The following is an 18,039-nucleotide window of genomic DNA, read 5'->3' as shown; positions in this document are numbered from 1 at the left end:
AAAACGGGCGGCCGAGAAGAGCCCAGCTCGGTCAATCGGCTCCTGGCGGCTGGGGAGCTTGGCGGCTCCTTCCGAGCGTACGCCAGGACGGGTTAGTGCTGGAGATATGGGGGTCTCCGTAGGGCGGCCGAAGGCGTGTGGGTTCGGAGGGCCCCCGCGCTGGAGGTTCTAACCCGAAAGAGACCTCCTATCGAAGGTTCCTATATCCCTTGGGTAGCCCTGGCGACCACACCGGATCTCGGTGTGGCGTCCCGAATGTGTGGCTCCGTGGTGGGTGGGGAGCCCAGGGGATGAATAAAGGGTTAGTCTATGGATCACAATTTATCTCCACCTCCAAAAAGATCCCGTCCGGAAACGGGCGGGGGAGAAATGAAAAACAACAAGTTCTTGGTAATGAAAAGCCAGAAGGAAGGGGAAACGCTGAAAAAAGTGTCCCCCTTCTTAATCCGTAAAGTGTTATCTGCAGCAGTACCGGGAGACATAAAATCTGCAAAGAAGTTACGCGACGGGACCCTATTAATTGAAACATCGAACAAGGCGCAAAGCGAGAAGATCCTTAAAATGAAGCTGTTAAATGATATCCCAGTGACAGTGGAGGTCCACCGAACCCTAAACACTTGTCGGGGCGTAATTAGTCACTACGATCTTTTGTATGTGGAAGTCGACGAAATAAAGCATGAGATGGCATCTCAGGGAGTGAGCGATGTTCGTCGACTAACCACAAAACGGAACGGAGAAGTAACAAATACCACATCCGTAGTGCTTACGTTTTCGTGCGATCGGCTCCCCGACAAGGTGTTCATAGGGTATGAATCAGTTCCCGTGCGGCCATTCATACCAGCCCCGATGCGCTGCTTCCAGTGCCAGCGCTTCGGTCACATCGCAACGCGATGCGAAGGCAAGGCCACCTGCCCACGCTGCGGCCAGGATTCACACGGTGACTCCAGCTGCCCCAAGGGTCCGCAATGTGTGAACTGCGAGGGCACACACCCCGCTTATTCCCGCAAATGCCCAAAAATGTTAGAAGAGCGTAAAATAATGGAGATTAAAACAAAAGAGAAAATTACATATTTCGACGCAAGGAAGAAGTATAGATCAATAATTGCCCCGACCTTCTCGAAATCCTTTGCTAAGGTTGTCGAATCAACGGTCACTAAGGCCTCAATTGGCACACAAACCGACTCTATCCCCAAGAATGATAATAGCACTGTAGAACCTGCCAAACCGGATAAGGCATCTAAACCGGCTGCTAAAAATAATTCCACCGCTGTGGGTTCCCCTAAAAGGAACCCAACCAATCAACCCAGTGGCGTAACGCAAAAGAAGCGTGAGGTTACGCCACCCCCAACTACCTCCGGCGTCACAAAAGGTAAACTGAACCAACCAGAGTCAATGGAGGAAGACGAAAGTCTCTCGGAGACAGAGATCCTCCAAGCCAAGAAAAAGACAAAGAAGAATAGACTTAAGCGCTGAACATACCTCACGCAGTTCAAGTTTTTTTATTTATCTCTAATCATGGCTTTTATTTTACAATGGAATTGTAATGGTTTTTATCGGCACAAGGAGGAGCTGGCCATTTTACTGCGTGATTTCAATCCAATGTGCATTTGCCTGCAAGAAACACATTTTAAAGCAACGGACAAGGGTATTTTAAGTGGTTTTAACGTTTTTAGATATGACGACATAAGTGGCCAACGGGCACACGGTGGTGTTATGATCGCCACTAGGGAGACCCTTCATGTCTCCCGGGTGGCGCTTAACACGCCTTTTCAGGCGGTAGCGGTAACGCTGCACGGCCCCCAGTCGGTGACTCTATGTAACGTATACCTTCCAGAGGGGGCACCGGTGACCCTTTTTTATTTAGACTCCCTTATCTGCCAACTGTCAAAACCCTTTATTATAGTAGGTGATTTTAATGCCCATGATACACTATGGGGTAGCTCCAGGGCACAGTGCAATCAGAGAGGACGCATTTTATCGCAGTTTTTAACAGTCTCTAACCTGGTTTTATTAAACGACGGAAAGAAAACTAGGTTCAATAGTTTTAACGGCAATTATTCGACTATTGACCTTTGTTTTACTTCGAGCACATTAATGGACAAATTTCAAATGAATGTTCACGACGATCTATGTGGGAGTGATCACTTCCCCATTACTATTAATAGAGAGGAATATTTTAACCCCAATATTTTACGTCCTAGCAATTGGAGTATCCGGAGAGCCGACTGGGCTCTTTTTAAAGAATCATTCAATTTTACATTTAACGAAGGCCGCTGTGGTATCCAGAATATTGAATTTTTGACAAACAGTATCGGCGAATGTGCAAATAGTAGTGTGCCAAGGTCAGGACACGCCCGTATGAAGCCTTCCGTTCCATGGTGGAACGACGATTGCGCCAAGGCTATTCAGGCACGCAAGAGAGCGCTAAGAATTTTTAATAAATACCCAACAGCCATAAATTTGGCTTCCTTTCGCCGTCTCCGAGCCAAAGCCCGAAAGGTGGTCAAAGAGGCGAAGAAAGACTCCTGGATGTCATTTGTATCCGGGATAAACTGCCGGACACCAGTGTCGCAGGTGTGGAAAAAGGTGAGGAGTATCTGTGGTGACCACCGTCAGCATGGAGTCACATACATTAAAAACAATGACAACATCGTAACCTCATCGGCCGCCATCAGCGAGATATTCGGACGGCTGTTAGCTAACATAAGCGGCAACTCCAATTATGAGGACTCCTTCCTATCCTTGAAGAGACGCTGCGAATTGCACACACTTTCTTTCGCTGATAGGGGGACACTGGCGGACTACAATGTCCCATTTTCCCTTTGGGAACTAAAATCAGCAATCGCAGCTTCCCGCGACACGTCCCCGGGGATGGATGAGATCCATAATGCCTTTCTCCGGAATCTTCCAGAGAGAGCTTTATTGGAAGTTCTTTTATGTTTCAATCAACTTTGGGCAGAGAGAAGCTTCCCACCGTCCTGGCGCGAATCTATAGTTATTCCAATTTTAAAACAGGGCAAGGATAAATCTGATCCGAACAACTATCGTCCAATATCCCTCACCAGCTGTCTGTGTAAGGTAATGGAAAGAATGGTGAACCGACGACTTGTTTGGTGGCTGGAGCGTCGAAACCTTCTTTCCACTGTCCAATGTGGCTTCCGACGCGGCCGATCGACAGTTGACCACCTTGTCAGGACAGAGAACTACATCCAGGAGGCCTTTGTCCTTCGTCAGCACGTTGTTGGTATTTTCTTTGATCTAGAGAAGGCTTACGACCGGGTCTGGCGCCGGAAAATACTCTTGACGCTCCACAAATGGGGATTTAGAGGCCATCTGCCAATATTCATTGAAAATTTTTTAAAGAACCGCACTTTTAAGGTCAGAATAGGCCGAGACTTATCGCAATCTTATCCCCTGGAAAATGGGGTACCACAGGGCTCCGTATTGAGCGTGACACTTTTCGCGATAGCCGTAAATGACGTGGCGGATTGTGTCAAAGCCCCAACGATGAGCTCGCTGTTCGTGGATGACCTGGCAATCTTTTGCCGGTCGTCCAAACTTGTATCGGTAGCCAGACAACTACAGTTAGCTTTAAATAACCTAGGCAACTGGTCACGGAAAAATGGTTTTAAATTTTCAGCGGAAAAGACCAAATGCGTGCATTTTCACCGGAAGAGAGGTTACTTTGCCCCTCCAGTTTTAAAACTGGATGGCAGACCCCTTCCGTACGTGGAGTCGGCTCGATTCCTAGGTATGACCCTAGACCACCGATTAAATTGGCGGGAACATATTCAGTTTTTAAGAAATAATTGTCTTAGGACCCTAAATATTTTAAAGTTTTTAACCCACTCCTCATGGGGCGCCGACCGCAGCATGATGCTTTTACTATATCGCGCACTTGTTCGATCCAAGCTGGACTATGGGAGTTTTATTTACTCGTCTGGCCGCGAGTCAATTTTAAGAACCTTGACGACGCTGCACAACACAGGGTTGCGGCTCTCAACTGGTGCCTTCCGCACCAGCCCGGTGCTCAGCATTTATGCAGACGCTGGAGAGCCGCCTTTGCAGAGCCGAAGGAACATCCTGATGTTAAACTACGCGGCGAAAATCCTAGCCTCAAGAGGTCACCCGTGTTTTAACATTGTTTTTAATCCAAAGTTTTTAAGAATTTTTATTATAAGAACGAGAGCCACTAAGCCACTATGTGTACGATTGAAAGAGTTCATCGAAGCATCCGGAATTCAACTCCCGGATGTAGCTCCAATCGTTTACCCCGATATCCCGCCATGGATAATTCCACATCCCAAAATTTATGATGCTTTTAAAGGACTCCAGAAAGAATACTCCACTGCCTCAGAGTATCAGTGTCATTTTAATGAATTCGTCAGTCGCCATAAGGGCAGTCGACTCATGTATACAGACGGATCCAAGTCGGAAGCCGCCTGTGCCTGCGCAGTGTCCTCGGCATACCACGGCATCAAGCAGACGAGACTCAGCCCGTTGTGTAGCATATACACAGCGGAGCTTATCGCCATTAAGATGGCGTTGGGGATGGTCGCCGACGATTGCAACCCTTCCACCATAGTATGCACCGACTCAAAGAGCTCGCTGCAATCTATTGCCGCTATTTTCCCGACGCACCCTATTGTGCAAGATATCCAAATCGCTCTATATTATATCTGTAAACGTGGACGCCAAGTGTCGTTCCTATGGGTTCCCGGGCACATGGGAATAACAGGAAACGAAAAAGCAGATGCAGCTGCAAAGGCGGCGCTCACGCTGCCGGGACAGGCTTCGACTTCTGTAACCTATCAAGACCTGCAGATGGCCATGCGCGGAATAGTTCTACGGCAGTGGAGTGAGGTATGGACGAACGTAACGAATAACAAACTGAGAATTATCAAACCGGTTACGTCAATGTGGCCCTCTTCTGTTGGGAGGAATCGTAGGGAGGAGGTCATTATTACTAGACTGAGAATCGGTCATTGCGCCCTGACACATTCCTATCTCTTCACCCAAGACAAGATCCCACCTCGATGTGGCTATTGTGACTGTCCCCTGACTGTGAGACACCTCTTGACGGAGTGTGATGAGCATCATATTACGCGAAGCCGGACAGGCGTCAGGGGCAACCTAGAATTTATTCTGGGCGATGACCCTGGCCGCCTATGCCGCGTCATAGAATTCGTTAAGAAAACTGGTCTTGTGAATTCGATTTGATAGGCTCGAAGTTTACATCAATATTGTCAACAGTGCCGCACCAAACTGAAATTATAGTATATGCTTATGTCGCAATTTGATTGCGCGTGGTGCTAATGACCTTAGCTGTCGACGCACCCTTAACCCCAAACCTACTACTACAACAAGAACGGAAGGCTCTTATGCCAAGTCCTGTCTAGATTTTTGAGGCGCTGATGCCTCGAAAATCAGGCCCCTATGCCCAGGCGCTGATGCCTAGCTAAGAACTTAGGCGCTGATGCCAAGAGTTAAGAGGCGCTGATGCCTCAGTAGTTAGGCCTTTGAAACAAGAACGGAAGGCTCTTATGCCAAATCCGGTCTAGATTTTTGAGGCGCTGATGCCTCGAAAATCAGGCCGCTATGCCTAGGCGCTGATGCCTAGCTAAGAACTTAGGCGCTGATGCCAAGAGTTAAGAGGCGCTGATGCCTCAGTAGTTAGGCCTTTGAAAACAAGAACGGTAGGCTCTTATGCCAAGTCCGGTCTAGATTTTTGAGGCGCTGATGCCTCGAAAATCAGGCCCCTATGCCTAGGCGCTGATGCCTTGCTAAGAACTTAGGCCCGTATCGTCAGTCGCTTCTTTAGCCATCCTTCATCTTCCTCGGCTCCTTAAGGACAAATTTCAGTTCGAGAGACGTCGGAAGGGCTTCTTCAGCGCACCTCGCTCGTGAAGGACGCCTCGCCAGCTTGAGGTTGGTCTATACCAGCCTTCACGGCCGAAGTAACCATTTAAAATGGCGTCAGACAGCGAACATGACGACCAACTCGACGATTTCATCGAATATATCTACGATGATCCGTACGATTACCTACCTCGGCGATACTTGAGAGATCGCCAAAATCCAGTCTCCTGCCTGAGGGCCTGAATGCTATCACGCTTATCGTGATAAGACTTCAAGCCCCCAAGCCTGTCCTTCAGCTCCCTCTCTATTGCTGCTCCTCTGGTCATGCCGCCAGAGGAGGATGGTGTTCTTTGCGAATCTTCCCTCGCTAGCGTGGCACACGGAGCATCGCTTATGGGGGCCTCACCAAAACCTTCGATATAAAATAATTGGCAACATTAGAACATGCGAAGCATCAGGAAAGTATTTACGTAACAACATATCGCTATCATACCAGCTGGGGCCTCCAAAAGCGGAATATGTTCCGTGTGCCCACTGTTTCCGCTGGGGACGGGCAGCATCTCCAGGACGAAGTCATCCATATCCCCAACGTTTTCTTCACAGTGAGCTAGCGAGGGAATGGCTATATCCAGCTCAGGATTGGGTTCCAACACTGGTGGTGTATATGGCCCACCTCCAGTGGCCATTCTCTGCTGAGTCTCCTGCGCCTGCATTGGCTTCCGCTTCGTTTTTATGTTATCCCACGCCTTCCTCAGTTGCTTCCACTGCCGCTAAAGTAAATTTTCTTTGATTTTTAACCAATCGGAGCTCGGAGTATAGGAGAAAATCATTAAATAAATACATTTGCTACCTTCGCAATGGTAAAACCTAATTGCTCCATGTTTCGTAAAACTTTCATTTCAATCATTAACACGAATTCGTAAGCAAATAAAATAATTTAACGTGACATGCTGCATTTTTACAGTGTAAAATGGAACAATATGGAACGAAAATGGAATAAATGAACTACACCGCTACCTCGTAAAGGAAGGGTTTCACATAATATTATTCGATTATTACCTTATTAAAAGCGGCGTTCGAGTTGAATTCATCCTCTATTCTCCTCCAGCATCGCACCTTTTCCGAAACCGACACAGCGTCCGTTTTTTTATTTTCAAGTGTGTCCTTATACTTGATTACTAAAGTAATCAAAAAATCCTTCTCCGCATTGCTCATGCGCTCCATTTTGACATATCATGTGACGCTAGGTGAGTTACGCATCGTATTTGTTTGACTAGGTGAACGGATCTCGGAGCGGGACATTCCGTGAGCGACGACAATGATCCAAAAGACCGATTAAGTCGGAAGATAAAGAAGAGCTTCGTTGAGGATCGTCGAAGGAAGCCTAAGCCAAGGAGAGATCTTAAGGAGCGACTGACGATACGGGCCTTAGGCGCTGATGCCTTAGTTATCAGAAACCTACGGCGGCGCTGATGCCGCAGAGGAGGCTCTAATGCCCCTGGAGACTTAGGCTCTTATGCCGCGAAGAGTGTAAGTTCGAAAAAGGCCCTCTTTGGGTCCTTTCGGAAAGGCTTCCTAGAAAGTTTGGTAGCTTAAGGCCCTGGTGTCAGGTCCTCCCCTGACGGGGGAGGGCCGCCTAGCCCTTGTGTTGTCCTCCCCAGCCCCTGTGTACCTATTGGACTACTCGCCCGCAGAAGGGCAGAATAGCTCCGACGGTGATCGCGTGCCCCACGGCTGGAGAACCCACTGCACGTTACGTGGGCTTCGTTATTGTTTGTGAGGGGGTGGTCCGTCAGCTGCTAACGAGTGCGTTAGCGTGCAAGCTTCAGGAAATAAGGACTCTCACCCTATGGCCGACGAGTGCGTCGGGGTCGGTCGTATGAGAGGTTTTACGTGTACCAGCCGAAGATTTGAGGACCGAACCCTCTCCACTTGCAGACTTCACTTGGGCAGTTACTAGTTCCCCCGGGCGGGGGAATGCCCCTGCAGTCACAAGGGTACTAACTTTGGGTTACCAGTAGTGCCCGCACAGAGTTCCTTGCAGTGGCCTAAAGGAGACGGGAAAGAAAATAGTCGGCCACTAAAAGGACCAATTCGCAATGGAGAATAGACTGCCTCCCTGTGGTGGTCTTCCTTCCTTCCCGGTCTGGCCCCGTCCTTGTGCGGATTGGCGCTTGGTAAGTCTAGAAAGGAAAGAATTGGCGGCCCTTAAAAGGACCAATAAGCTCTGGAGAATAGGCTGCCTCCCTTCCTCCGCTGCCTCTTCCTTCCTCCGCTGCCTCTTCCTTCCTCCGCTGCCTCTTCCTTCCTCCGCTGCCTCTTCCTTCCTCCGCTGCCTCTTCCTTCCTCCGCTGCCTCTTCCTTCCTCCGCTGCCTCTTCCTTCCTTCCCGGTCCTGGTGCCTTCGGTCGCGGCAAGCGCTTCCTCAGGCGGGTCCTCCTTGGCGGTGGTGTTGTCTTCCTTCCTTCCTTGGTCCTTGGCCTAAAAAAGAATTTGTCGGGAACCGACTGTTTAGGTCCTTAAAAGAACCGTAAGCTTTGGAGATTGGTGGCTTAGCCCTTCGCAGGACTCTCCCTCCTTGGCACGCCTTGGCGGATGTCCTCGGTCGCTACAAGCGCTCCCTCGGACGAAACCTCCTTAGCGTGTGCTGTCCTCTCTCCTTGACGCAGGTCGTCGACGGTGCTCTCTCGTCTCCTTGCCGCTGTCCCTCGATGAGCTGCTACTCGGTGATCCTCTCGGCGAAGTCTCCCTCGATGATCCTCGAACTGCTGCTCTCCTCTATCTCTCATTCAATGTTAAAATCGCCACTAATTTTATACAAGTGATATAGCTTGTGTTGAAAAAGATGCTATCGTCACTGCCTACACTAATTTATTTGGAAATTAAACTATTTATATACCAAATTACTTACGTCATCCACGCCGGCTCCACTACTCATCGATCTTTTGAAATTTTTGTGCTCCAAAAGAAAAACTGTCCTTAAATTAGCAATTTTCGTCTTCACCTCTTCTTCCGTCACGGACACCATCGATCTTAAACTCGCAACTAAATCTTTGAGTGCTTCACCACGTAAATTTTTGTTTTTATACTTATTGGACTTAACGTTATATAAGACATCGTGGGACTTGAATGCTTTTATCAAGAGCGAAACAACTTCTGTCGTCCGCATTTTCTAATTCTCACGAAATTCGCGTCAAAGAAACTAACGTTAAATAGCCAAACGGCATGTTTTGCTAAAGGCTTCTAGTTTTGGCCACTAGGAGTCGACAAGACAGAGTTCTGATTGGAGATTGGCCTCGATAAAATAGAACTCGTTCTAAACTCTAGATTGGCCGAGAAATTGTGCCCAATATTGTGAAACTGAGATTGGGCTAGAAATTGGCGTGTCAGTGGGTACACAATCCAATATCCAATGGATAGGCCAATAAATTGGGAAGTGTCATACGGGCTTCAGCCCACCCGCTTGTATGCCGTGCGTGGCGCCCCGCATTGGAGGGAACGGGAATCCTGGTGGCTGATGGCACCTCGTCGGTGGGAGGGGAGACGAGACGCCCCAACACTCCCCCTCGCCCCCTGACGGGCGGCCGGGAACTTACCCGTTTTCGGTCAATCGGCTCCTTGCGGCTGGGGAGCTTAGTGGCTCCTTTTGAGGGTACGCCAGCAAGGGTGAGCGTGATCCAAAGGGACACTGCTAAGAACATTCTCGGAGGATACGACTGTATCTCCAGGTAATCCTGGCACCCTGCATCGTCCCAATGGTGGGTGGGAAGCCTGGAGATGAAGAGAATTACTTTCTATGGATACCCCAAATCAAATCCCTGTTGCTCTATGGAGGCTGAACGCAGTTAAAGACTGCGGAAAACGTCTCAGAAAAAGATTATCCATCATTTCTCGTTATGAGCGTTGAAGAAGGAGATTTGAAAAACGTGTCTCCCTTCCTTGATCGCTGAAGTGAGCCAAGGCTTCCTTTTCCTCACTGTACAACAATTACTAGTGAAATTAAGATCATTTTTGCCTTCGACAAAAATTATTTAGAAGGAAGGGCATTTGCTGATGTCCAAATCGCCATCTTCTCAAGCCTGTCACACGTGTCCACCTTCACAATGTCCATTTAGCAAGAACTCATCAATTTGTCAATCCTCATCAATCACATCATCAATTTGTCAATCCTCACCAATCACATCATCAATTTGTTTGCTGAATGTAATATTCACAGCTATGGCAGGCTGATTCGTAGCTATAATAAATAATTGCTCTTTTGACAATTTTTCTTCAGCAATTAAGTAAAAGAAAACAATATTCACAGCAATACAGTAGGGATACAATAAGCCTCTATCAAGGTCCCTAATATAGCTGTTCTCAGGCCAACACCGGACTTAATCGTCACTTTCAATTAACCCTTTCTGACCTGAATATTGTTTTTTAAAGTATAAAAATTATTTTACTGCATTTTAATAACAAAAAAATTTTTTTAACCAACCGTGTTTTTAAAGTAAGGACGGGACAGTTGTTGTCAAATTTTTACCCTCTTGACAACGGAGTTCCCCAAGGCTCCGTTCTGAGCGTGACGTTGTTCGCTATTGCGATCAACGACATAGCTCACTGCATCAAGGAGCCAGTGTTAGGGTCACTGTTTGTGGATGATCTCGCGATTTTCTGCAGATCATCTAGGGTCGTGAATGCATCGCGTATGGCGCAACTCACCATCAATAAACTTCACAAATGGACCCAAAATAACGGCTTCCTTTTCTCCTTGGAGAAAACAAAGTGCGTTCACTTTTCTCGCACTCGGGGCGTCCATGTAAATCCCACGTTACACCTAGGTGGTAGAAACCTCCCATTTGTGGAATCAGTCCGTTTTCTGGGGATGACCCTCGACCACAAACTCAACTGGAAGGAGCACATTAATTCTGTCAAGGTAAACTGTTTGAAGTCTTTGAACATTTTAAAGTTTTTAAGCCACGCATCTTGGGGAGCAGACCGCACCACCTTAATTTTACTTTACCGCACACTGGTGCGGTCGAAATTAGACTACGGCTCATTCGTGTATGCGTCCGCTCGCGAGACGTATTTGAAAGCACTTAATTCAGTGCACAACGCAGGTCTGCGACTATGCACTGGGGCGTTTAGGACCAGCCCGATTCCCAGTATATATACCGACGCAGGCGAGCCTCCTCTATGCTACCGAAGGACCTGGCTTCTTTGTAGCTACGTTTCCAAAATTTTAGCAATGACGAGTCACCCATGTTATAGTTTACTTTTTAAACCCCGTTTTATTAATGTTTTTAACCGAAGGACTAAAGCAACCAGACCAGTAAGCATTCGTTTTAACGATTTTATTCGCGGATGCGAATTCACGCTACCTGAAGTGTATCCTGTTTCATTCTCGGAACACCCCCGTTGGATCACTCCCACTCCGGTGGTGAATATTCTTTCACGATCTGGACCGAAGTCTTCCACAACTCCCTCGGAGTACCAGCGTTTGTTTGCCATGTTCCGATGGAATCACCCCAACCTTACCCCCGTTTACACTGACGGTTCGAAAGATAACTCTGCTTGTGCATGTGCAGTGTTCTCCCCTATCCACGGGAACATCAGAGCAAAGCTTCACCCGATGTGCAGTGTGTACACGGCGGAGCTTTATGCCATAAGGACAGCTCTAGAAGCCCTAGGTGACCACGGCGGCTCCTTTGTCATATGCACTGACTCCAGGAGCTCGCTACAAGCCATCTCTGGCTTCTCACCCGTGCACCCAATCGTGCAAGAAATACACTCTCTCCTGCTGACCCTTTCGAGAAAGGGTTTGAATATCCATTTTCTGTGGGTACCGGGACATGAGGGGATAGCCGGGAATGAGATAGCAGACGCTATGGCCAAGGAAGCTCTGAATAACGAAGTTCTTGTCTCAACGCTGGTTCCCCACGAGGACTTACGAGCATCTCTAAGAAACGTGGTATTTGGAAAATGGAGGGAATCATGGAGGATTCTAAATAATAACAAGCTCCGTGGCATCAAGGACATGGTAGCAGCGTGGCCCTCCTCAGCTCGTAGTAATCGGAGAGAGGAAGTAGTACTTACACGATTGAGGATAGGGCACAGCCCCCTGACCCATGCGTATCTCTTTACTGAAGAGAAGGAACCTCCCCAATGTGGGGATTGTAAATGTCCATTAAGTATTAGACACATCATGCTAGATTGTGTTAAGTACCGCGAAGCGCGAAGACGAAATAATCTAGGGGGAGACCTAAAAACCCTTTTAGGAGACCACCCTACCAACTTAATCTGTACATTTCGGTTTCTCAGAGAAATAAACATTTTTAATAAAGTCTAATTATGTACACCTTCAACGAAGACATCAGATGCAGTAGATTACTTTATACATAACTTTTGTAATTAAATAGCACAGTAGTGGTGCAAAATGACCTTGCCGTCGACGCACCCTAAATCCAAATACTACTACTACTAGCATTCGGCGTTCGGGATGAGAAAAGGGATATGGGAAAGATAGCGATTCCAATTGGAATCACACGGTCGGAAAGGGTTAAAAGATATTTGCAACATTCACATTTAATTTTTTTGCTAACCTAGTAGCATCAATAACCAACTAAATATTTGATGACAGGAATATTACAGCCATTACATTTAGAAATATCTCCTTCACTCACATCAATGTCAAAATCCATCATTTGTGTACACTCCTCAGTCATTTCATTCCAATTTGTGGCTAGCGTTTTTAAGGAAATTTAATGGAAAAAATGTGTGCTGCGACTGATGATTTACAAAAGATGCAAAGAAAAACTAATGAATTGCTGCAGGTTTCAAAACCAATTCATTTTGTTAACTTCACAATATCAGCTAATATCTTTGCATATTATCCATCTAAAATTATTTATTGCCTTTCAGGATCTGAATAGCAATGTCAACAACATATCAGAAACCCTGCAATCAATTGCACAGTCCCTGGCAATAATTGCAGCAAATTCAGTTAAACCTCCATCTTTTTAATAAACATGTTTTTTTTACACTCAAGCCTAATTGCAAGGTGCATTAACAATAGTTTAATAGTTTAATAGTTTATTTACTGACGGGAAAACCACCCAATTACAAAAATGCACAAATTAACACAAGATTGAAACATTTCCAATGCTCCCAAAAATACAGGAACAATCGCACAAACTTGCTGCAAAACCAACAATAGAAAAAACAAACACAGCAGTCAAGAATAACAGATTGAACCGTCACACATCTCTCAAACAGTGGAAACAGACACTATCACCATACACAAGAACAAATCATCCAAGTCATTGCACAAACAAAGGCAGCTTCCTCCTTAAATTCTTTGGATTTAAATTAAAAAGGTCAATGTTACTACATTTGTAGTTAATGCTCCGCATAGTTCTGGTTAAGGGTGAGTGGAAGGCGTAATTTCTATTAGAATGAGGGAGTGAAAACATGAATGTTTGCCTAGTGCTTAAAATGGGGACATGGAAAGGGATCATTTCTACCAGATGAACAGAGTCAATGTCTCCATGCAGTAGACGGTGAAGGAATGTTATGTCCAGGTGTAATCGACGGGTTGCCAAAGGTAACAGATTAAGAAGGGATAGTGTTAAGTCATAAATAATAGGGAGGATGTTAAATCTGTAGGATACTAATCTAATGAATCTGCGTTGCACACTCTCAATAGCTTTGATGTGAATGTTATAGAACGGGGACCATACAATAGAGGCATACTCAAGAATAGGGCGGATTAAAGTGCAATAGAGGATCTTATAAGTATGAATATTATCAAAATCTCTTGAAATTCTGAATATGAAACCCATTGTTTTAGTAGCTTTTATGACTATGGATTGGATATGATACTGAAATGTCAGGGATGAATCAAATGTAACACCTAAGTCACATATTCTACTAACTCTAAAGATAGTAGCATTATTTAAGCTATAGTCGTACATAATTGGAGACTTAATTTTATGAAAGGTTATTACATTACATTTTAATGCGTTTAGTGCCATGAGGTTATCATTACACCATTTTTCAAATTTGTAGAGACAATTTTGCAATTTGTTACAATCCTCAAGTGATCGGATGCAGCCATAAATTTTTAAATCATCAGCATATAGTAAGTACTTGAATGGATGCAGGGGGAAGTTGATATCATTAATATACATTAGGAACAGAAGTGGCCCCAAATGCGACCCTTGTGGTACACCAGAATTGGCAGTGAAGACAGAGGACAGAACTCCGCTCACTTTAACATACAAGTTCCTATCATGTAGGTAACTTTCAACCCAGGCTAGAAGTTGACCACTTATGCCATATGCTTTTAGTTTAGCAATTAGAATTTTATGATTAATTTTATCAAATGCCTTTGAAAAATCTGTATAGATTGAATCAACCTGAGAGTGCTGGGACATGGAATTTATTATGTATTCTTGATATATTAGGAGATTAGTTACAGTGGAACGACCTGGCCGAAATCCATGTTGCTCTTCCACTATCAGCGAGTTTAAGTCAGGAGCTATTTTGTCTACAATTATGCTCTCAAGAACTTTGGTTATTACAGACTGAATAATAATTGGTCTGTAGTTCGACACATCAGTTTTATCTCCACTTTTGAAGATGGGTACAACATAACTGGTCTTTAGTGCACTTGGGACTGTGCCACTTTCCAGGGATTTATTAAACAATATGAACAAAGGATAGGCTAATGAATGACGACAACTTTTTAGGACGATTGCAGGAATGTTATCAGGGCCAGTACCCTTTGTTAGATCTAGATGAGACAGTTTGCTGATAATGTTTTCACAAGAAATGTGAAGCTTGCTCAGATTGAGTGTTGTGTCATAGTTAGGTATAGCTAAGTTGTCAGGCTGTTGATTGCTGTAGACTTTGACAAAACAGGAGGCAAATAGGTCAGCTATTTCTTTATAATTTTCAGCAATCATATTGTCGTAGGTCATGTGGTGAGGAAATTTGTCCATCTGTTTGGTATTCTTGACATAAGTCCAGAAATATTTAGTATTATGTGAAATGGATGATTGAACCTCGTCCATATACTCAGAGTAGCACTCTTTAGATAGGATTTTGCACTTCCTTCTGATTTCAGAAAATTTTGCATAGTCTAAATGACTCCCAGTTCTTTTAAACGTTTGATGATGCAGCTTCTTAAGACATATTAAATTTCTGAGCTCAGCAGAGAACCATTTTGGAAAGCCATTACTTTTGATGTTAATGATAGGAGTGTAGAGTTGGATAGCATTGTGGAGGACACTGTAAAATGAGTGAGTCGCGTTATCAATATTTTGATTAGAGAGTATTTGGGGCCAATTAATATTGATCAAGTAATTATCAAGGCTTTCAAAATCACAGGCTTTGAAGTCATACAATTGCATTGAATACTCAATCAACTCAATGGGGTTGGACAAGCACACATCAAAGTAAAGGGCGGGATGATATTTATCACAGACAGTAAATGGATCACATACAATATCACAGTGTAATTTGTCAGAGGATGTAAACACCAGGTCAAGGAGTGTACCATGCTTATTGTGAACAGAGTTCCTTTGAGAAAGCCCTAAGAATGACATACCGTTAATAAGGGCCCAGGCTTGGTGATAGGATGGATTATTGTCCGTAATATTTAGCCAGTTCACATTTGGCACGTTGTAATCACCGGCAATTACAACTTCCGAATATTGAGAAGAATTTAACAGGTTTTCAAGTGAATAAACGTGAGCCTCATAACAGTCAGGATGAGATTTGGGGGGTAGGTACACAGCACTAATCAGGATTTTGGAGGAAGCACCAATGATGGCCACAAATAATTGCTCGATATTGTTTACCGGCGATTTAACAACCTGAGCCTTAAGGGAACGATGTACTCCAATCAACACACCACCACCGGATAATTTATCTGATGTTTCACGCGAACGATCACATCTGAATATAGCATAGTTATGAATTAGCAGTTCACAAGAGGAGATATCGTCGTTCAACCAGGTTTCTGTCAGAATAAATACATCATAGTGAGAAATGGAGATTGCACTTCGTAGGTGACTGAGTTTAGTTCTAATACCTCGGGTATTTTGATAATACACAGAAATATTAGCTGTATTCAATCGTTTTTTGATGCTTGCTGATTCACAATTTTGGGAAAACCATTCATGTACTTTATCGTAAGATTCGGCTCACCGGAGGACTTACGACGCTCGAGCTCCTGTTGCAGCTGTTTCATATAATTTCGCTCTAATATTGTTTGATCACTGCGAATCCTTATGTCCTTGTCGCAAATCAATTTCTTGTTCCGCAGAACAGCATGAGCATCACTTGCATTCTCAAAAGTGACCTTAAGCGGGCGTTGCTTGCCAGACAAAGGTCGGCCGAGACGGGACACGCGAATATTGTTTAGTGACACATCAGGAACCACTTTTAATATATCACGCACTTTTGCAGTTTCCTCAGCATTAGGGTCTTCTGCGACATTGAATAAGATAACGTTTGATGCCCTTATCTGGCGATCTTTAAATTCGGCAAACATGGATTCAGCAGTTTCCGAGGAAATTAGAGTTAACAAAGCATAATATTAAAAAAAAAACAAAAATAATACATGTATATTGCAAAATTTCTAAATAAATAACATTTCAAACTTTTTAACCCTGAACCCAAAGCAATACCTAATTTCTAAATCCCCTGACTAACAAATTCCTAATTCTAACACCCTCCGGAAGCCTGTCTCCCTGCTCAACAGCAGGCTGCTCTGCAGCTTCTACATTTCCTTCATCACCTGCAATGTCACCATGAATCGGAGTATCTTGTATATTAAATCTTATCCTAATATTATGGAGGATACAACAAGCCAGTACAATACAAGCCGCATGAGCTGGATTATAATGCAGAGTTCTGTGCTGTAGAAGACATCGGAAGGTGTTTTTTAATACCCCAAATGCCCTTTCAATGCAATTTCTTGTTCGGCAATGGGCTTCGGTATATCGAGCCTCTGGGGTACCTTCTTCAGCATTTACTATTGGGGTCATGAGCCAGGGCTCTAAAGGAAATCCTGAATCTCCTGTAGATTAAATTTTGTATAAGTCATTAATCCTTCGGTCAAACTTAATATTAAAAAAAAAATATAGAATGGCTTCTAATAAAGTGATACCTAATAGCCAAAATGAGTGGTCACCTGCATCCCAGTTCTCAATCATCCTGTCCCTTATGGTGGAGTGTCTCCATATAAATGAATCGTGCACCGACCCAGGATAGCGACTAACAACTGCCAGGAATTCCAAATCATGAGTACATACCTTGAATGGAATTGAAACATAAGAGTACAGCCGTAATACAATAACATTGAAATGTAGGTCAATGTGATATTGCCATGACATCTCCAAAATTTATCCTGAAAAACATGATGAGGTTTCTTCCCCATTCATAAATTTCAAAATAAAAAGAGGAAACATTTATGCTACCACTCCAAAATCATTCAGGTCCCCAAAAATTTGTTTGGGTAACAACAAATGAGAATTTTTGCTCTGATAAAAATTATTTATGATAATTTTATTTATTTATAAACTCCTTCATAATTTCTCATTTTAACACTTAAATGTAGAATATACAAGTCCAATTCATGAAAAAAATAGTCATTGAATTTGTAATATTTGTGCGCTACACAATTGTAATTAGTTTGAGCACAACAATTGTAAAAAAGCAAAAAAAATTGCCCCCATATTTAATTCATCTTTGGGTATGGATTTGAGGACCCCTAGTAGCCGAGGGGTGCAATTGCAATTCTTATAATTTTGGAGATAAATGCAGATGATAGTTGGTGGCAGGGGAGCAGCTAGGAATTAAGGTTAGGGGGGTTTCAGGTGCAACTAATACTGGAGAGTATGGGGGTATAGCATACCCGCCAGGGTAAACATGAGGTGTGGATGCCCTCCAAAAAATTTATAAGACGAATGATAAGTTTTACGGCTTTCTGAGAGATATTTTATTAATTCTCTTATTACTTTTTGCACTTATCTCCAAAATTCCACTTCACTCTCTGGCTTCTAGAGTCCTCAATTAGTCATTTATGTATACTTCTATTTGATACAAAACATCCTTTAGCAATTTAAAACTCCAAAAGGAAAAACACCCAAATAACTTTTGAAAATAGTTAAAGGAAAAAAAGTACTCACGG

At 44.2% G+C, this 18,039-nt stretch overlaps 1 protein-coding gene across 1 annotated transcript; it reads right to left on the bottom strand.

Moving 5' to 3' along the window:
• Nucleotides 1-5,791: 5,791 nt before the first annotated feature.
• LOC124158185 lies at nucleotides 5,792-7,197 on the bottom strand. Its single transcript, XM_046533373.1, has 4 exons — nucleotides 6,919-7,197; nucleotides 6,353-6,629; nucleotides 6,050-6,271; nucleotides 5,792-5,844 (listed from the first exon to the last, which is right to left on the bottom strand). Exons 1-4 carry the CDS (start codon nucleotides 7,081-7,083, stop codon nucleotides 5,792-5,794), a joined length of 717 nt encoding a protein of 238 aa, XP_046389329.1. The 5' UTR covers nucleotides 7,084-7,197.
• Nucleotides 7,198-18,039: the final 10,842 nt, after the last annotated feature.

The sequence above is a fragment of the Ischnura elegans genome, chromosome 4 (genome assembly GCF_921293095.1).
Source record: "Ischnura elegans chromosome 4, ioIscEleg1.1, whole genome shotgun sequence".
NCBI lineage: Eukaryota > Metazoa > Arthropoda > Insecta > Odonata > Coenagrionidae > Ischnura > Ischnura elegans.
This window is presented reverse-complemented; position numbering and strand designations above follow the sequence as displayed.